Source organism: Channa argus, chromosome 16 (assembly GCF_033026475.1).
Source record: "Channa argus isolate prfri chromosome 16, Channa argus male v1.0, whole genome shotgun sequence".
NCBI lineage: Eukaryota > Metazoa > Chordata > Actinopteri > Anabantiformes > Channidae > Channa > Channa argus.
Genome location: NC_090212.1, coordinates 15634471 through 15653583, shown reverse-complemented (window position 1 = coordinate 15653583; position 19113 = coordinate 15634471). Strand labels below are relative to the sequence as shown.

Genomic DNA, 19113 nt, shown 5'->3' with positions numbered 1-19113 from the left:
CTTGAAAGTATATTACACCTTCCGATTGCGACCTTTCAAAACAAAAGCATAGTGTTGACCATTAGCCTACTGAAAGGTTTAACACAAGTCAATTAGCTCTAGAAAAACATTTAATGATCAAAAATACAGTTCTCTTCTGATTGAACCCATGACTGAACAAAAGAAATATTGTTCACTTAAAGAAAGTCTTTTTTACCTCATACTGGTATCCTCACCCATGTGTCTTTAAACTCCTAAGGCTTTCATAAGCAAAAATGTAGTGTGTGTGTATGTGTGTGCGTGTGTGTGTGTGTGCACGCGCTGACTGGACCATTTGGTGTGTGCATGAAGAGAAAAACCGAGGGGATTAAAACAATTAGCTGACAGCCTAAGATCTCAACTCCAAGGTGGGTTAAGAGATTAGAAGACACACACCTCTTACAACAACTCTCCCACAAATCAAATTGTCATAAACATCCTTAATTACAAGAGAATGCACAGCAAAGCCACAAATGCTGGCTGTGAGAAAATGAAATACATCTTTAAACAAGTGCTTGTAACATTCGGAATGTTTTTCTTTTTTTTTTTAAATTAAAAACGTGATGTGGATTGGTGATTTATAGGTATGGCCCCCAGCCCAGATACATCTGACATAGCAGCTTGTCATCTGTGGCTTCCTGTATGAGGTAGTGTACATGTCCCTCTATAGACAAAGGCAGTCCCAGCACTTTGTTTCTGCTTTTGATCACTCCCTGCAGACGCTGCTCTATGTCACACACATGGGTTTTAGCCTGGCAGAGAAGGAGAGGGACAATATAGTGAAATTAATAACAAAAAGTTGACATTTATAGGTTATATCAGACCTGTTAAGAACTGCACGGACCTTTTCATTAACTATCTCTCCAGTCTCATTGGCCGGAGTTTTTGATAGTCCTTTGGCCTGTTTGCTCCACTCCACCAGTGGGTCATGAAGAAAGGTCTTAAGCACACTTGGAAGTAAAATTAAAAACAGAAATTTGAATTTAGTGGCATCATTTGACAAGACAAAAAGTGATACTGTACCCATTTGTGTAAAATTATACATTTTCCAATGAGCATCATGTCACATAATTATGTACTACGGATCTAGGTCATCTAAGCTCTCTACATAGTAAACTTGATCTATGCACAGCATTTTCTAAGTTTATTTATTTTTTTATTTACCCCATAATATGTGTATAGATTAGTTGGCATTCATATTTATATATGAACACATTTACAGAATTTGTGTGTACCTCATAAGTGGCTCTCTCTGATCTCTCATTAATCTCAGGGTGACCTCACAGGCCTGTCTGAAGAGGCCTTCGGTGCCCATGGGTCCCATAGCATGGACCATGTTTTGGGTCAGTCGGAAAGGAACAACCTCAGGCACATCAAATGTCTCCCCCTGGTGCAGAAGGAGACAAATGAGAAAGTGCTTGACAGGAGACAATAAAAGACAGAAAACAATACTGAAGACAATTTCTCTTCGCTTTCTTCATGTATAAATAAATTACGTCCTAGTATTTAAAGATAATCTGGGACATAAAAACCTTGTTAAAGAGGCAGTTGAAGTCAACATGTACACATTCCCCGGTAAAAGAGTCAAAGAGGATGTTTTCTCCATGGCGATCTCCCAAACCTAGGATATAGCCCACCATGGACATCACAGCAGTAGAGCGACAGTATGCAGAACGACTGCTGTACCTGTAAACACGCAAAAGCAATCTTACTTGAGTACTTTACTCTAAATTTATAATGGTTGACTTAACTGATGTTAAACTTGAACTTGATCCATTTAATTTAATAGAAAACCTTTTTTTTTTAATCCAGAACTGAGCCTGCTTCTTTCAAATGTGGTAACTTATTAAGACACACATCTAAGATTACTGACATAATTTACGAAACAGCTGCCATTGTAAATATAATGTCATGAGAATTGCACCATGATGTAGGGTCAGGGAAAGTCCTGAGGAACCACTCATGGAAGACAGGTGGATGTCTAGCACACAGCACCTCCTTGTGGATTCGTAGCTTCTCTTCAAATGGAGCAGTCTTTGGTAGAATAAACTTCCTTAGCTCTTTACCTGATAAGTAGATACCTAAAAAAATAGATACAAATATATATATATATATATATATATATATATATATATATATATATATAAATGATCTTGTAATATTTATTCATGTTTTTCAGTTTCTACTTATCGGCTGCGTGTGTGAGGATACCTCTCTCTTTATACAATTTGGTAAGAATGTGTCGAAGTCCAGCTGTGTTGTTAACCCATTCGATGATGCCACACTCCTCGTTGAGGGGAATCACAGCATAGGTTCGGATGTGTAGCTCCCTCCGTCTTGATTCAGCATCTTTACGTAGACACTACATAAACACACACAGAAAGCATGAACACGTCGCTGAAACATACCATTTCATAAGATTATGTTTTGTCTTTCAGATTAAAATTTGAATAATCACCTACACTCACATCTAACAGGGTGTAAACTACACATATGCTCACAATAATAATTGTAAGAAATCCACTTTTTTTTAGTTTTCATAAAAGTCGCTCTTTTCACACTGAGTAACATACATGACATTTCATTAAAGTTTATGTATATTTTTCATCTATTTTCTTTTGTTGTACATGCACAATATACAGTTTATCATTATAATGTATCTAGTGGAAATGTGTCTAAAGTATTTGCTATTTGCTGAGCCCCTCCAAGATTTTACAGACATTTCTGTGGTTGTTGTAGCCTAAAACGCCTGATTTTGTGAGACCTTAAAAAGAAAAAAAAAAAAATGTAACGCAAGTTTTTTATGATGTTTAAGATTGCATGGTCACAGAGAATTCATAGTGAGTTTGTTGAAATAATTGTTCTGATCACAACATAGCGAGAGCTTAGAGGGACTGACATATATAAACTGATAAATACATTTTCTTTTTTGGGTTGTAACACACACCTTGTTGATAAGGCAGTTGAACTCCATGAGTCTACAATCCTTCCTCAGGTCATCTTTTGGTTTACACATCATGGTGTAGCTCTGACCATCTGATCCTTTCAAACTTATCTTCTTAGGCTTCTGTAAAGACGCCAAGATCTCCACCTACGGTCACACATAGTATAAAACTGTAAAAATGAGTTCTGTGGTCATAAAATCAGACTTTCATGTTGCTATACGATGGTTCTTCTTCTGAAAACTCTGTCTAAACCTGAGGGGTGGGACACGTGTCATTTGGCGTGTTCCTACCCAGATATTAATGACAACCATCAACGCCCTCCTTTCTTGTCTCTTACAGTGTCTTCAAAGCCATCTAGGTAGGCCCAGTGTCCAGGGAAGGCATCATGCTGCGTATTCTCTCCGCCTGTTGAGGGCAGTGTAGGGATGAGGACAGATTGTAGCGGGATCAGGACCTGGCTGAAGGTTGGCTCCTCCACTAGACGTTTCAGCTGCTTGAAGTGAACGCTCATGCTAAGGGTGGCGCTGTTACTATCCACCTGGTGGACACATTCAGAAGCATATTTAATACTTTGTTTTGATGTGTCTCTACTATTGTACTCTTCCTTAAGACAATCAATGCACTATTAACTAGAAACACATTCATATTAAAGTTTTCATAGTGAGTGTTTATGCTATGTGAACAGATTTATTTTCATTTTTCAAGTTTTGGCACCACACTGAAACTGAATGTGAAACAACATACACTTAACACTTGTATAGCATGATCCATATGACCAAATATTACAGAGTTGTTGAAAATAAATAAAATCTTTTAGATAAAAGTAGATAGATACAAAAATGTTTAGATCAGAAATTTGATTTGAACTTGCAGTTGTATCTTTTATTTATATTAATGTAAAGGGATGTATTTGTTTATGTACCGGCTTGTTGCAGAGCTCCAGCAGCTTGTCAGTCAACTTGGTGGCATCTCCGATGAATTTCTGCAGAGACGGTTTAAGACTGATGGCTTTTTTAAGGATCTGATTACAGCGGTTCACACGCATGGGGTAGGAAGACTGGAAAAACAAATGTATCAGGAGACCAGGTGAGATTTTTTTTTTTAGAAAAGCAATGTAATAGTCTTGTGAGTTGCTGGTCATTCATCACACTAAATATAGTATGTGGGATTTGTAATGATTGCAAATATGTAAAGTATGTAAAATATGTAAATTATATTTAAAGCTGAGGTAGGACATAAAAAAAGTTAAAGCAGGAATTCTGAAGAAAAAGTTCAAAGACTTTAAGTACACAAAATCCTGATTGTTTTCTAAGGATACAGAAACCCACATAGAGATAAAGAGCACATACCTTGGAGACAGCAGTCATTAGCCACATCGCCTGTTGGGGGTATGCCAGAAAGACTTTTGCCACGATGGTCATGAGGACGGTGAAGACCTCGTCACTAGAGTGACACACCCTGGAGATGAGCTGGGAGAAGGCAGTCAAGAACTGGTACGGTGCCAAGTTGGCACAATGCTCGCTCACAACTGTGTTGATTTTCCCCAGCTCCTGTCGCATCTGTCTGTCTGGTCGCCCAGCTGTAGTGGAGTGAGGTATGGGTAGAATTTGGATTATAATAAGGCATAACGTAATCCTTATTTTAGACCGACCGAATACTGGCCACCTACCTTTCTCGCATTCACACACTTTGGCTCCAAAATCCAGCCAGAGGGACAACATGCGAGGCATGGCCTGGTAGATGTACTGATTTCCAAACTGCAGGGCTCTGAGGGAGAGACAATTGATTTTAAATAGTGGATGTAAAAACTAAAGAGCTATCAAACATAAGCTACAAAAGCATTTGCTTAGGTTTGATCATAGACTGGAGCGTATCAGCAGTGAGCAATAACTCTGTCCTTACTTTCCAAAATACGTAACAATGTAACGAATGAGGTTCCCCTGTTTCTCTAGCTTGTTATCAGTCACCATTGGCATCACTTTGTCATAGTATTTAGCCAGGTAGAAGTTTCCATCCTCCCACTCAGGCAGAAGGTTGGTCACATCCTGAAAAACACAACACATACACTTTATAGTAGGGTTGTAACTAGTTTTTCACTCATTGTTTGAAGTGACTGATGTTACCTTTAAGAATGAATTTATTACATGCTAAAAATTGTTCTATACAATGTCAGAAGATTGTGTAAAATATCTATCCATCCTTTTTTTTTAAAATAGGCAGACCAAATAGTTATCTTGCATCGGGATAAAGAAGGTCACAGGATTGAATCACCACCAGGGTTGCCCCCCCCCAGCCACCAAGTGCTACCTTGGTGCCGGTCCCAAGGCCAGATAAACATGCAAGGGTTGTGACAGGAAGGGCATCCGGAGTAAAAACTCATGCCAAATCAACATGGGGAACACATTGTGCTGTGGAGACCCCTGAAGGGACAAGCCGAAAGCCAATGATCTTGACAATGGGTTTGCTCCCTCTACAAGTATAATACCTGATATTATATTACCTTGTATGCCTTCATGATGGCATTTGACTCAAAGTTGGCTGTCTCCTCCATGAAGCGGCCCACCAGCAGCATTGCCTTCCCTTTAATCTGCAGGCTCCGAGGGTCCGTTAGGGGTTGATCATCTGGAAAACACTGAGCAACACCCTTCTGAAGGACAATCAGGGCCTGATGTACATCACCCTGATGACAAAAAGTATAAAAGATTTTATTAGTGTTGTCTTGTAATTACGTTTGTGTATATTATGCATGAAATTTAATTTCTTAAGCTAAAAAAAATCTATTAATAAGAAAAAAAAAACTACTGCGGCTGACACCAATAATATGTACAATTGTTTGTTTGCTAATCACAGCTGGCAAAACAACACACAAGGGAGCAACTGAGATTTTAATTTTGAGACATTTTAATCATCAATTGGTTGAATTCAAGCCTAATTATACCTTAGACCAAAGCCACTTGGCCTTTTCCGTGACCAGCTCGGCCAGATTTGTGTTATCTGCATTCAGAAGGGCGTTAAAGGCAGTCTGGTGGTGTCCTGCCTTCCTCGCCACTCTGGAACTCTGCAGCCAGCACTCCCCCACCAACTCCTGACACACAGGCCTGCAAATCAAACATGAGTTGCTGGAGTCGTTGTCTCGACTTGGATAACTGGCTAACACTGTTTTCGTTCAGGCATTCAGACATCCCTTGGATAATATAATAAAGAAAAATGTTGTGGGATGTAATGCTGGGAGAACATCCTGTAGGGTTTTCAGGCACCTTAATTTAGTCAAGAGGTGTGATGCGTGTCTTTGTGCCTGAAGATCATTGTATAGTCTTACTGTGATCCCAGGCTGAACAGTGCCCGACGCAGTGCCAAGATTGGCTCCTTGGCTCTAAAGGAATTCTGGGTCATCTCAAGTCGATCTGACCAATGAGGAGGCAGCTGGCTCAGACTGGGGGCAGAGCTTTCCCACTGCTTCTGTAGTCCTGTTAAAGTGTGCTCTAACTCGCTGAGCATGTGGAGCCTACACAGAGACATAGTTTTTAGAATTAGAATCAGGTATTGTTACTGATGCCAAGGAATCAACTCTAAAAGACAAACATAATTCAAACTGATACTGAGTCCAAAAAGCAAACAATACACAGACCTGACAATATACTCATATCCTCTTTGGTAGGTTCCACACTCATAACTGGCTGCAGACAGAGGGACAACTTGTTCCTTTCTGACAAGCTTCAGCTTCTCATAGAAAGTCTTAGTGTCCTGTTTCTTAGCCGACAGCAGCAACTGACCAAGCTGCACACCCCAGGTACAGGACTGACGGTCTGAAGATATAAGAGAAGTACAATAACAGGGCTATTGTTGTCTTGTCTTGTGTGGAAAATCCCATTACTAATGATAAATACTCATTTTACATAACCATTGGCTGTTTTGTTTACCTGAACTCAAGTAATCCTCCAGCAGATCCCATTTTCCAAGCTTCCAGGCTGCCTCCACTCTGTAAGTGTTTAGCTCGGACTTCCACTGGGGCCTAAATGTGAACACAGAGCTCAGTTCAGCTGAACTTCAGTCAGCTAAAAACAACTGTGTAACTGTCCGTGAATGTGTGTTGATTAACATCCCGTAAATAGGACAATTAGTGCGGAATTTTGGGCATGATATATGTTTATGTCTCACTTGTTGGCCAATACTCCATTGACCTGGGTAATGACTGTGGACAGCTGTCCCAGGCCGAGCATAGAGGTCATCACCCCATGATAGTGACCAATCTGTACACAAAGATACAATAAAAATGATCAAAAGTAAGTCGAGAAAGATACATCACAGTAAAAGTAACGGCTGAGAGCACACACTGATATTTTATTCTTGTGCAAACACGAATATAAATGTTTAACCTGGTCTGACTCCAACTGTATGGCTCGGTCGTAGCAGGCAGTGGCGTCTCGGAGCAGGCCAATGCTCTCATGCTCCAGTATCTGTTCCCTAAGCGATGGCTCTTCCCTCCTCAGGGCGTTGACCCCCCTCACTCCATCAGGCTCATGCATCGCTGCATACAATGTCTGCAACAGCAAGTCAGAAAGCTGCAGCTTCTGTTCAGAAACAACTTTTACAGCTTTAAACAGATTTATATATAGCACTAGAGTAACCTGCAAAAAAGTAAGATGGTCCTGGATGTTCTCTTTGATTTCTAAGATGTAAGCTTCGAAGTGCATGAGTGCACGAGTGTACGCTTTGGACCGCAGAGATGCCTTGGCAAGAACGTCCTGTGGAATACCCTTCAGGAAGGCCACCACACGCTGATACTCCCCACTCTCTTGAACAACACAAGCCATTTTGATGACACATTAGTGATGATGCAGGTTAATAAACAACTAGGACGCGGGCATTTACAAACAAGAGGAACACAAATGCCTAAACTTATAAGAAACTCTATTTTAATGTTTTTATTGCCCAGTTGATTTTTAGCAATTTATCAAGACACAGCACTCAACTTGTGATTACAGAGATTTATATCTTTTAACAAATTAGGGTAAATTATTTTAATACGTTAATGATGTAAGCAATATACAGTGCTGGGGGTCTGTCTCTTACCATTGTGTTTGGGTTTGGAAGAGAGGATGTGGCGGCTCCACTGTGTGAGGTGAGACAACATGCTGAACACAGTCTGCGTGCTGAGCTGTGACAGGGTGGAAGCTGCCTCCTGGACACCACCTTCTCCTCTTTCATTGCCCTCATTTAACACAGCCAGCATTTCCTCTGTTACCTACATAAAAATATCTTATTATTGCTAGTTCATCTTTTTTTAGTTTATGCATGAGAGTACAGACATGTCCTCACCTCCTGTTGCTCTTGAGGTGTGCAGCCTAGCAGCATGTAGAGCAGAATATGAGGCAGCAGATAAATTGTAACTTTGTAGTCATGTTTGATGATGAAACTACAGCAGGTGAACACTTTGCTTGCCAGCTCATGCCTCACCTGAAACACACAAAACCAGCTCCTAAAGTCCCTGAGTTGAAAGACAAGTTAATTTCTTTAAGGCAAAATTGTGTTTCTACTGAATTCAAGTTGCTCTCAGCTAACCTTGCTAATGAGGTATCCAGCCCAGGTGGCTGACCAGTCAGAAAACTTGCTACCTCTGTTGCTTAGGTACACTGGCTTCTTCAGTTTAGACCAGTTCACTGCCTTCTGACTGCTCTTATACCTAAAGACAGATGTAGTGGAGTGAAAGAGAGAAGGTAAGAAGGGAAAACGTAGAGGGAGAAACAATCAATGAAAATAAAGATGGAAGGATAATTAAAGAGAGTGAACAAAGTAAAAAAGAAAGAAAGAGAGAAGAAAAAGAAGAAAGGATGAAAAAAAAACCTAGGAAAAAAAACTGGAGAGATTTGTTCTATTGAATGTTATGGCTAGAATGGTAGATTATGTGTGTTTCCACATGTGTATAAACACGAATACCTGCTGTTGAGATGTGGTTCCAGTATTTCTTGTATCTGCTCTGGGAATCTCCTCCACAGACGGCGGCCTGGTGAGTCAGTTCGACCCTCGCGGCACTCAAAGATGGACAACAGCTCCTGCAGGCACATGAAAGCCCATCAGCAAACAGATACATAAGTGGGAAGGAAAAAACAAACAAAAAAAAAAGAGTGAGAGGAAGGCACACACAAATGAAAGCTGTTCAAGGTGCAGAGTGAGTGTGTGTGATTTTGTACCTGAATTGCATAAGCAGCTGAGTCCTGTGCTCTCACATCGTCAGCATAAGCCAGGAATGTTCTGGTCAGTGCAGTCAGCAGGTCGTAGGCAAAGTTAGGATCATCGACTCCACTCTGTCAAACAGGAAAAAATAAAATAAAATTACATTTACATTTTTGGAGATGAGTTAAGATGAAATGAGATGAGATGAAATGAAGTGTCATCACAAGAGTGAGTGATAAGATACACTAACAAAAGGGTCAGCAGTAGTTCCTGCTGTTCACGTTGAAATATCCTTGGGCAAAACACGGAACCACTAGCAGCTTCATCATTGTTGTTTTTTTTAATTAAAGTTAAGAAAATGTAAACTATACATTATGTAAAACTATCCATTTGTTAGACTTCTTCTTTCATCTGCATATTGTTCTAGTGGCCATATTTAGATAATGTATTCAAATTCACAGCTTTTTTTCTGGCCTTGCTTACCACAAAGTTGTTGCGGTCACCATGGGATTGCGTGCGTGACAGGTCCAGACGTCCAGGATCCACAGCCCCCAACTCCCCCAGACACTCACCACAAAGGAGCCTAGCTTCTGGGGATGAGTCCTGGCAGCCCTTCAACAGCACCGACACCAGGTTAGAGATGACCGGCTCCACAGCCTCACTAGCACACACCTGCCTCAGCAGCCACTCCTACAGTCCAAAACATACACATGATGCTTACAGTAAAGTATATGGTTAGGTTTAGATGCAAGGGACCTAATGAGATGAGCTTTGACTGCACTTCATCCAACGGGGTGTGCGTACCTGGTTGCTGTGCATCATGTCCCTGAGGCTGGTCAGGGCATGAATCCTGACATCTACGTTCTCATGCTGGACTGCTCTCATAGAGAGCTGCAGTACTGCGGCCAGGTCACTGCTGCTGTTCGTCAGCTGGTTGTAAGAAAAACAAAAGCATATTTCCATCATTACAGCATCAACCAATATCCTTTAAAGTCTCAACCTCATACACTGTGTCTGTGCTGACCTTCTTGTAGTCCTGCAGAACTGTATGAATGTCTTTCAGTTCAGGGTGATCTGGTAAGAAGTATATCTCATGAAGGTAGTCGTTGACTTCTTCCCTGTGATAGACTGACTGCATTAGATCACTGCTCTTAGGTAAAAGCAAGCTATCTTAAGAACTACAGTATTTCACAGTTTAGCATTTGTCTCTGTGTGTCTTACCGGTTGTCCAGTATCAGAAAGCGGATTATAGCTGATGTTTCTTTGGGTTGCAGAGGAATCAATGGGAGGAGCGCAACAATCACATGACTCAGTAGAGGGCCCAGGTGTGCAGGCTCAACACTCCTCACAAAACACTCCCACGTTCTGACCACACAGAATCAGATAGATAACACAAAGTCAGGAGGATAAGCTGTGGCTGATGTCAGAGAGTGAATGAATGAGTAACGCAAAGTATGTTTTGTCACTCTGTCATCTAACAAAGATAAAGAAGGTTAAATATATTTATAGATAGACATGGTTATATTAGTAGGTACCATAGTTGAGTTTGAGTACAGGATTGGTATAGGTGACAGCAAAAGGATATATGAATTTATGCTTGAAATATAAAATATGAAACATGCCTTTTAAAGTAGGTGAAGACAGAGAAGGATATGGGTTAAAATTCATTCATTAACTACACTTGCCCTTTTTCTAAAAGTAGAACAGAAGATTTGCAAGAAACAAACAGACTTTATTTCTTGCAAACAGACATTTGCAAGAAATAAAGAACATAGTGTGTAAGTTTGTATAAGAAGGGAGAAGACAGGACGTTGAGGGGCACTCAGTGAGAACTTAGTTTTCCTTGTCGAACAATAAAAGCACATGACAACGCAGCTGAGACTGTTTTTGTTTGTATCCCTTAGGTGGGTAAACATTTGCTACAGTATCTGTCAGTCATTCGGTGGTCCAGTTCAGGTATGTCTGTACCAAAATTTAGCATGTGCATTCACAAACAAACTATTTAAATATAAAAAAAATTACAGCAGAAACATACCACTGATGTTTTCTTAAGACCTTAAAGTGTTAAAAGTGTGTACTGACTGGCAGCAGAGCAGAGGAAAATCCTCTCTGTATCGAAGGCCAGTGCGCAATGTTGTCATCATCTTCACTCTGACCGAGCTGATGTGTTTGGACCCCATCAGTCGCATTAGGGCCATCACACTAGTCAGTGCCTGCACAGAAACAAGCAGACACAAACGCTGAGCTGTAGTGAAGAAGCAACACTGACAAAAATCTTACTTTTTTCTTTCACTGGCTGATGTTGACCAACAACAGTGGGTATGTGAAGACTCTACACAAAACTACACATTCTTAAAGAGGAGTTATGAAATGACTTTTTTATGACTCACCAGCTTCTTGCGGTCTTTTTCTCCTGCACTGGAGCTGAGCAGCTGCATGTTGAAGAAGGCAAGAATTCCCAGCAGCTTTGGCTGAAGGTAGTCTGCCTGTCACACAAGTGAAAAACAAAAGTTTAAAAAAGAGGAGCAAGGTAAAAACTACTTAGACAAAGCATAAGATAAAGCTCTAAAACTGCATTAAACTTTGACATTTACCATTCGTTCTGGGGTGGTGTTGTCTCTGGGACCCTGGTATGGGTCATCATTGGATGCAAACGAGGCAAGGATTGCCAGACCATTAAATACCTAGACAGAAATGTAAACCATAACTAGTTTTAAACCACAAAGTAAATTGTATTTACTGAAAAACTTATTTGTAATTATGTGTGGCGACCTGTTGGTAGTGCTCTCCCAGGCGCAGCAGCAGTTCGTTGTGAAGACCCTGGAAGTCTTGCCTTAGCAGAGAGCCCAGTTCAATCTCGGTCTCACTCTGGAGGAGCAAGCCAGAGAAGATGTCAGACTGTCCTGTTTGAATAATACTCTCAACCTCGACCAGCTGCCCAACCTTATTATACATTTCTGTCCCTACACAGAGTTTATTTTTGACTGTGGTGAAGCACATTGTTTGTAGATACCTCCCATATGCTAGAAATACTGTAAATTCATTACTTATGAGCCAGAAGTTAAAATATGTTTACAGTGCACCAATACTGTAGTTACACTGTTGTCTTCATTGCGGCTTTAATATGTAGGAAATAACAAATTAAAGCGATAAAGAGTAATATTGTTGATACCTGTAGATAGTGGAAAGCCCTCTCCAGCTCCTCCTTGGTGCAAGAACAGACCAGATGGCTAAAGATGTACTTGAAGTTGTTGATGAGGATCTCTCTCCTGTTTGCCTTCAGCTCATTGGCCAACGTACGAATGAGCGTAGATGCTGTAGGGCTCGCTTTTGCTGCCAGGTAGGGCAGTAGCACCTGGAGGGTCCTCTACATATACAAGTCAACAAACATACCTACAGTAAATGCTCAGTTGTGGTTATTTTGTGCCTGTGCAAGCAGTTGCATGTTTGCCCGTACGTACACTTAGAAAGCGATGGAGATCTGGGAAATCAAAAGCATGTGCAATCTGAGCCAGAATGTCCAAAGCCAGCTCTCTCTGATTGACTGATTCCTTGCCCTGATCTGGTGTGCTCCGCAGGGCCGATGCATGACGTGAGTGCAGTGACTCCACCAGGAACTACATACAGAAAGGCAGGATTACACACAAGCATACGAACACGTGTAATGTTAACAAAAACATTAACAATAACCAAGTGGACTTATTATTCATGATAGTATAGAATGGGGAGCAAAAATCTTTTCAACAGCAGATTTAAAACAAAAGGAATACCTGACATATAGGGTTCTTGTACTGACTGAAGAGGGTCTGTAGTTTAAGGCCTTTTGCAGTGGCCAGAGCTCTAATTTGAGTGTAGGCAGCTACAGATACTGTTGATGACTTGGACAGCAAGCAGTGCAGTAGCCTCAGCAGAGAAAACGACACCAAATTACCCTGAGATGCTCTGACAGGAGGAGAGATTATAAAAAAAAATGAATTCAACCAAAATTGTCATTGAGAAAGCTCTTTTCAAAACCATGGGACTGAATCATTTAGATGCAGTAGCATACAGAACTTAGAAAATGAACAAATATCCAAGGAAATCTCTACCTGCCAATCTCTCCAGTGGTCAGGATGAGAGTGTTGCGCAGGATGTCATCTCTGTTGAGTTTAGCGTTGTTGAATGCCTCCTTAAGACGTGCGACAAGAAGCTGGAAAAGCAAAATGAAACATAGAAACTGACATAAGCCATGATGTGATAATGGTTTTAGGGAAGAAAGTTATACTTTGAATCGTAATCCATGAAGTGACATTTTGCAGACTATTATAATACTGCATTTTCTTTCGGAAAGAACAGATTTGAGTTTTACCATTGAAACTGCTCACCTCGCTTAGGGATCCCCGCTCTGAGTTTCTGCTGGTCTCTGTAAGCAGGAAACGAACTGACTGGCTGAACCGTAATCTGACTGCGGGATCTGAATCCTCCATTAGACTAATCAGAGCACAGAGAACTGCCCGGGAGTCGCTGTCTCCAACTACCAGATTGACGTGCTGGCAGAGGTGAGGCAGAGCTTCTAGGAAAGCTGGGACAGTGGAATAAATACAATACTGTAAATTAATGGAACACAGGAAGATTGGCCTTAGCTCATCATAGAAGAACACATTAAAAAAAAATCCCCAAATACCTTGTTTAACACTACTTGGTGATTGTTGTCTGAGCATCGGCAGAAAGGGTCTTACAACAGACAAGCCGAGGGATGGAAAAGTGTTTCCAGCATGCTCTGTCGAAAGGCAGATTGAAAGACAGAGGATTTTGGGAAGACAAGTGGGCTGTGTGTGGGTGACACTGAGGTGGGAGAGCTCTGACTGGATACAGCTCAGCTGACCGATGATCCTGGCAAGCTCGGTCTTCACCTGCTCTGAACTGTCCTCCAACCTAGAACTGCAAATACCTGACTTATACAACGAAATACCATTTACAATAAAATTTGAAAACTGAAAGCAACATTTTCTTGAGGTGAGAGTGTACGTACAGCAGGGTAGTGCTGATGAGGTTGTGGTGTGTGTTTCCTAGGTTGTGAAGAAGAATAGGGCAGGCCCTGACTGCTGCCGCTCTCAAAACCTCATCTGGACTCTGCAGTGCTTTGGAAAAAACACACACACGCCACGTCTCACACACGCCTCGATGCAGGAGGGCCAGCAGCGACACAGAGGCTGCCTGGATCTCAGGTGCTGAAAAGACAAGTTGATCCAGAAGTTTTACAGTGATACTGTGGTTTGGTGAATTCTTTTAGAAATACGAATACTTAAGTGACTGTTAAACATTTTTGAGTCCGCTGTAGTGATGCAACTGTAAAACTCACAGTAACAGAAGCTGAGTCTCTGAGCCAAAGCAGAAAGCCAAGAGGGGAACCCGGAACTTTTATAGGCTGAGGTAGACTTGTTCTCACACACCCAGGGAAGAGATAAAAGAGCACACACAGGCCGCTGGAGTCCATCTTCACTCATGCTGCTCACTATATTCACACAAACACGCAAGAAGTTTTTTACTGAATTTAAATGGATGTGTTTTGGGGGCTGATTTTGAATTTAATGTGTACTGTGCATGTGTGTAAATCCTTACTTGTCAGGTACAATATAGAGTCAAGGACCCCGATAGTGGTCTGAACAGCAGACTGAAAGTATTTCTGGTTTGTGATAGCTTGAGAGTTTCCTTCTAAAACTGACTGACAGCTCTTCAGAGCCCTGCCCAGAGTCTCAGAGGGCACCCAGAGGAGAGAAGGACTGTTAACAAGGAGACAGAGAAAGAATGAGTGACTAAATCCAAAATATATTTTGTAAGGAGTAGAGTGAAGACATGAGTGTACTGTATGTAGTACCTAATGGGAGAGGAGCAGAGGGCTGCCAGGTGGAGAATAACAGCCAGACCCTTCAGAGCAGACAAAGTCAGTGTGGTTTCAGGTTGGGCAGAGTCGGAGTTCAAAAAGGTCAACAGCTCCTCTAGTCGACCGTTTGCCACAGCCCAAACCTCGCTCCTAACGCGCATGTCCAACTCACTAAAGACACAAAATCCTTTAAGGTTATTAAGGTTTCACAGAAAATCAGATGTATTGATTTATGATTTACTGGCAATTCTTACTAACCCCTTTTAGAGCCAGAGAATATTTCATTTGATTCAAATTATCTTCCAATTTTGATCATACAGCTAGAAAACCTAACTAAAATGCTATAGTTAAAAACAGCCTAACCTCACTCAAAATTTGTAGTTTATAAAACAAAAAGGAAAAACTTAAAAATCACGCTCTTCATTATGTCCAACATAAACATACTGCAGGACACTATTGTGATATCACATTTCTGTACTGTTTCACTACAGCAACAGTTCTGCTTTTCTTCAATAAATGTTTTAAAGAAGTGAGAGAATTAAGAAATAACCACACGCACTGAGTTGACTTTATACCATGTACCATGAATTTTTTGTTGTCTTTTTGACTGAACCGATGTTAGCTTTGCAGAATTTCTTGGCAGCAGTTTCTCCATCTCCTGACTCCTGCACCACCATACAGGTCTCAGCCTTTAGGGCAGCTTGGAGAAATCCCTCTGCACACTGCAGAACACAAGCACCACAGATGGTGTGGAGATGGCATGAATAAAAAAAATGTGTTCAATACTGTGCAGGCAGAAAAAGAGATTTCAAAGAGAAGATGAAAAGCAAATCATACCTCTGCTTGATTTTCGGCTCCAATGGTGTGGGCCAACATCCTGCAGACCTCTGTGACACGCTGCCTTCTTAACAGTGCTTCACTCCCATAAAATGGGGTAAAAGATACTAAAAAGCTGAAGAGGAAGCAGAGCGATTCATTAACTTCTGTCCCCAATTTCAAGCCTGCGCCTCCAAGAGTACAGATGTACTCAAACAATGGCAAGAGATAGATGGGCTCAAAGCGTGTGCGAGAGGCAACTGATGACTGGAACACACAGCGAGTCAGGTGTAGCAGCTCGCCCTCATAGGGCTGATTCTCATCTAAGAGTGTGTTTGCTTTGTACGAATGTGTTTCCAGCAACTGCAAGTAGGCTGTGAAGAACTTGTGTCCTTGCATCTCAGGAAACCCTCCCAGCTCTACCAGCTGTCTCAGCATCATCATGGAGCTCTTCCTGAGCCTAGTGTTGCCATTGGCCAGGATGGAGCAAGCAGTCTCCCAGGCCACACTCAGGTAATGACAAGAGACCACTCCTCTCAGGACATTTGTTATGACTCTTACAGTCACAGAAGTCAGCGACTCCAAGGCAGCAGGCGAGGAGAGAACAAGAGGCGAAGGGGTGAGGTATGAGGAGGCACAACCGGGAGCAATACTAAAGCCCTTTAGTGTTACAGGCCATTGGCTCTGTGTGTGAATGCCCAAAGTGTGTCCATGTCCAGCCAGTGTGGCAATGTGGGCAGACAGGATGTTGCTGAGGTCCTGGGCGAGTAATATGAGATCCTGAGTGAGGCGGCTGAAGATGAACGGTGTCCTGACTCTCAGAGTGTGAAGTAAAGAGCATAGAACAGCAGAGACGCGCCCGTGGATGACGTCACAGTCTGGAGCTGCTGCAACACGAAGCAAACGCATGGCCACCCACTTACTGAAGTCTGAATCACAGAAGGTTTGATAGAGACATCAGAGGAGCAGAGGAAAGGAAAAGGACACAATTATTATACAGGGAAAATGGAAATGTTTGTTAAATTTCCACTCATGAAAAATTATTATGTTTACAAGGCAAAACTTTGAAAAGCTTGTCCTACCATTGCAGCTCTGTGTGGTTTCTGGATACTCAGCAGGCTGGCAGGCAGGGTTGGCAAACATCAGAGATGAGGATTTGATAATGTGCTGCACAAAGTCCAGCAGCATCACACAGGCTGGCTCTGAACTGGACTTTTTGTTCAGGCCCAGAGCAACTGAAAGAAAACAGACAATCGGTTCCATAAATCAGAGTTTAAAAAGTGGCCGTAAAGTGACTATACAGAATTGGTCTAAGGGAGCCTGTAATTTCACAGAAAGTATTGAGAGTAAAAAACAAACAGTGAAACCAAAATAATAGGTCAGCTGGAAAATATTTTAAACTTACAACTCTAAACCTAACTTAGCACTGATCGAAAGAAGAGCCCCTGAATAGCAACTCACAAAATGGGAAAAAAGAAGACAGTACGATGACAGCTCTCCTCTACAAAGGTAATGTAGAAGAAAACAACTCTGACTAATCTTCAACAAATCAATGGAGCTGACTCCAGAAATGCTGTCCTCCAAACTTTCCCAGCTCTCTGTATCCCCCTCCATCTGTCAGTGGATCAGCACATTCCTCACCAACAGAACACATCAGGTAAGGATGAGAAAAGTTACATCCAGCATACGGAAAACCAGTGCCTGCCCACCTCAGGGCTGCGTCCTCTCCCCTCTGCCTTTCTCTCTCTACACAATAGACAGCACCTCAAGCGTCACAACTGTCAAGCTACTAAAGTTTGCAGACAACACAGCTGTTATCCGCCTCATCCGAGATGGTGATGAGAATGCATACGGACGTGAGGTTGAACAGTTGTTGCTGTGGCGCAGTCAAAACAACCAGGAACTTAACATGCTCAAGACTGCAGAGATGAGAGTGGATTTCAGGAGAAGCACCCACATGTTTCTGTTGTGTATCCACCCTCTGTTTTTGCTCAGCACTGCTAACTTACCAACATCCACGTCAGTGAGTATCCTGTCAATGAACTGACAGAGGATCTGTCGAGGTTTCTGCACCGCCTGGTCGTATTCAGCCGCGCTGGCACTGCAAACATCAACAACGTTGAAAATTTACTTAACAATTTACTTATTTGATATGACTGTTATTAATAACTGTCCAAACCTGGCCAAGCTGCTAACAGCGCTACTCTTAGCCGACTTTAGCCGGTTACTCACCTAGCTAACTCCTGAAGAGCCGGTATCATCGCGGACATCTCCAGTCCCTCCATTTTTTACAAAGACTTGCCGTGTAGCTATTTTAATAACTTCTTTACGACATTATACGAAGGATATGTTCAATATGTTTTGACCGGGACACTGTCACATCTATCCGGTGTTTCGAAAACTTTCGCTCCAAAATGACGTTTTTGTTTTGATACAGTAGCCACCGAGGGTCAGTACTTCTACAAATAAACTCGAAAGACAAACTATGCCCCCTGGCGAATTTTGTGTTGAATTACAATTAAAATATATTTTGATTTAATATTTTGTCAAATTTGTTTTATTACGTTTGATAATATTTTATATATTGTTATTGTAAGTGTATATGCTAATATAATATACAATACCTCAATGAGAATTGCTTTCCATATTCTATCCAACCTTAAACAAAACTCTTGATTTGTTAGTGTGTACACTCACTGGCCACCTGTCAGGTAAACCTGTACAATCTAAAGAAATCCATAATTTTTTTTAAGTTTAAAATATCTCTGTTTTTAAGTTAAAACTGTCAGAAAGGTGATAATTCTGGGTGGTGTCGAACAGGATTGTATTATATAAGGACGTTGTTCTGATGTTTTGACCCCCTTACTCGAGTTTCAAATTAATAACTGAGATATAGCTTTGTAAAAGTAGAATTCACAGCAGACACCTAATGAAGTGGCAAACGAGTTTATGTGCACGTGTAAATATAGCACAATAGTGCATACTGTGGTATTGTTATCACTGATGCTGTTAAGAACGTCCATATTTTAGTGTACATCAAAAACATGTTAGAGATTGTGTATGGGTTTAGTTTGCCATTAGTTCAAAGCGTCTTCATTTTATGCACTTTATAATCAGATTTTTACTTTTTTCTGCTTGAAAATAACACTTTTAACTGACTGGACTAAAGATAAAACCAAATCCTAAAAGGCAGAATTTCATTTTTACCCACCACATCATTAACACTTTACAAGCCTAAGGAATAACGCTTGTTATAATCTACCTGGTGTAAACTTTCAAAACGTCTGACAATACGCA

General features: G+C 41.3%; 1 protein-coding gene across 3 annotated transcripts; it reads right to left on the bottom strand.

The window, feature by feature from the left end:
- Positions 1 to 92: 92 nt before the first annotated feature.
- On the bottom strand, positions 93 to 18235 carry atr (ATR serine/threonine kinase). Of its 3 annotated transcripts, XM_067479423.1 has the most exons (48): positions 18049 to 18235; positions 17826 to 17917; positions 16899 to 17051; positions 15838 to 16745; positions 15583 to 15722; positions 14995 to 15171; positions 14739 to 14899; positions 14479 to 14631; positions 14149 to 14347; positions 13801 to 14057; positions 13502 to 13698; positions 13226 to 13326; positions 12908 to 13079; positions 12599 to 12754; positions 12310 to 12504; positions 11910 to 12005; positions 11732 to 11821; positions 11528 to 11623; positions 11220 to 11350; positions 10359 to 10502; positions 10162 to 10255; positions 9942 to 10067; positions 9621 to 9827; positions 9155 to 9268; positions 8901 to 9016; positions 8526 to 8646; positions 8283 to 8420; positions 8037 to 8208; positions 7592 to 7758; positions 7340 to 7504; positions 7122 to 7213; positions 6884 to 6975; positions 6592 to 6769; positions 6283 to 6468; positions 5902 to 6061; positions 5464 to 5643; positions 4866 to 5008; positions 4633 to 4730; positions 4313 to 4542; positions 3886 to 4020; positions 3301 to 3501; positions 2966 to 3109; positions 2230 to 2380; positions 1943 to 2099; positions 1551 to 1704; positions 1254 to 1405; positions 863 to 968; positions 93 to 770 (listed from the first exon to the last, which is right to left on the bottom strand). In XM_067479423.1, the coding sequence occupies exons 1-48, from the start codon at positions 18099 to 18101 to the stop codon at positions 597 to 599; spliced, it is 7824 nt and encodes a 2607-aa protein (XP_067335524.1). In that variant the 5' UTR covers positions 18102 to 18235; the 3' UTR covers positions 93 to 596. The 3 variants fall into 3 exon arrangements, 2 of the variants coding, with proteins under 2 accessions (XP_067335524.1, XP_067335525.1); XR_010911010.1 differs by lacking the exons at positions 93 to 770; positions 863 to 968; positions 1943 to 2099 and having other exon boundaries at positions 1268 to 1405; XM_067479424.1 differs by lacking the exons at positions 93 to 770; positions 863 to 968; positions 1254 to 1405; ... (1 more) ...; positions 1943 to 2099; positions 2230 to 2380 and having other exon boundaries at positions 2971 to 3109; positions 3254 to 3501.
- Positions 18236 to 19113: the final 878 nt, after the last annotated feature.

Coding starts and splice junctions, on each gene's coding strand:
- atr (XM_067479423.1), bottom strand. CDS start 18,101: ATGGAGGGACTGGAGATGTCCGCGATGATACCGGCTCTTCAGGAGTTA. Junction 16,746..16,898: donor AACCACACAGAGCTGCAATG/GTAGGACAAGCT, acceptor TCTGTGATTCAG/ACTTCAGTAAGTGGGTGGCC. Junction 14,900..14,994: donor CTCTGCTCCTCTCCCATTAG/GTACTACATACA, acceptor CCTTGTTAACAG/TCCTTCTCTCCTCTGGGTGC.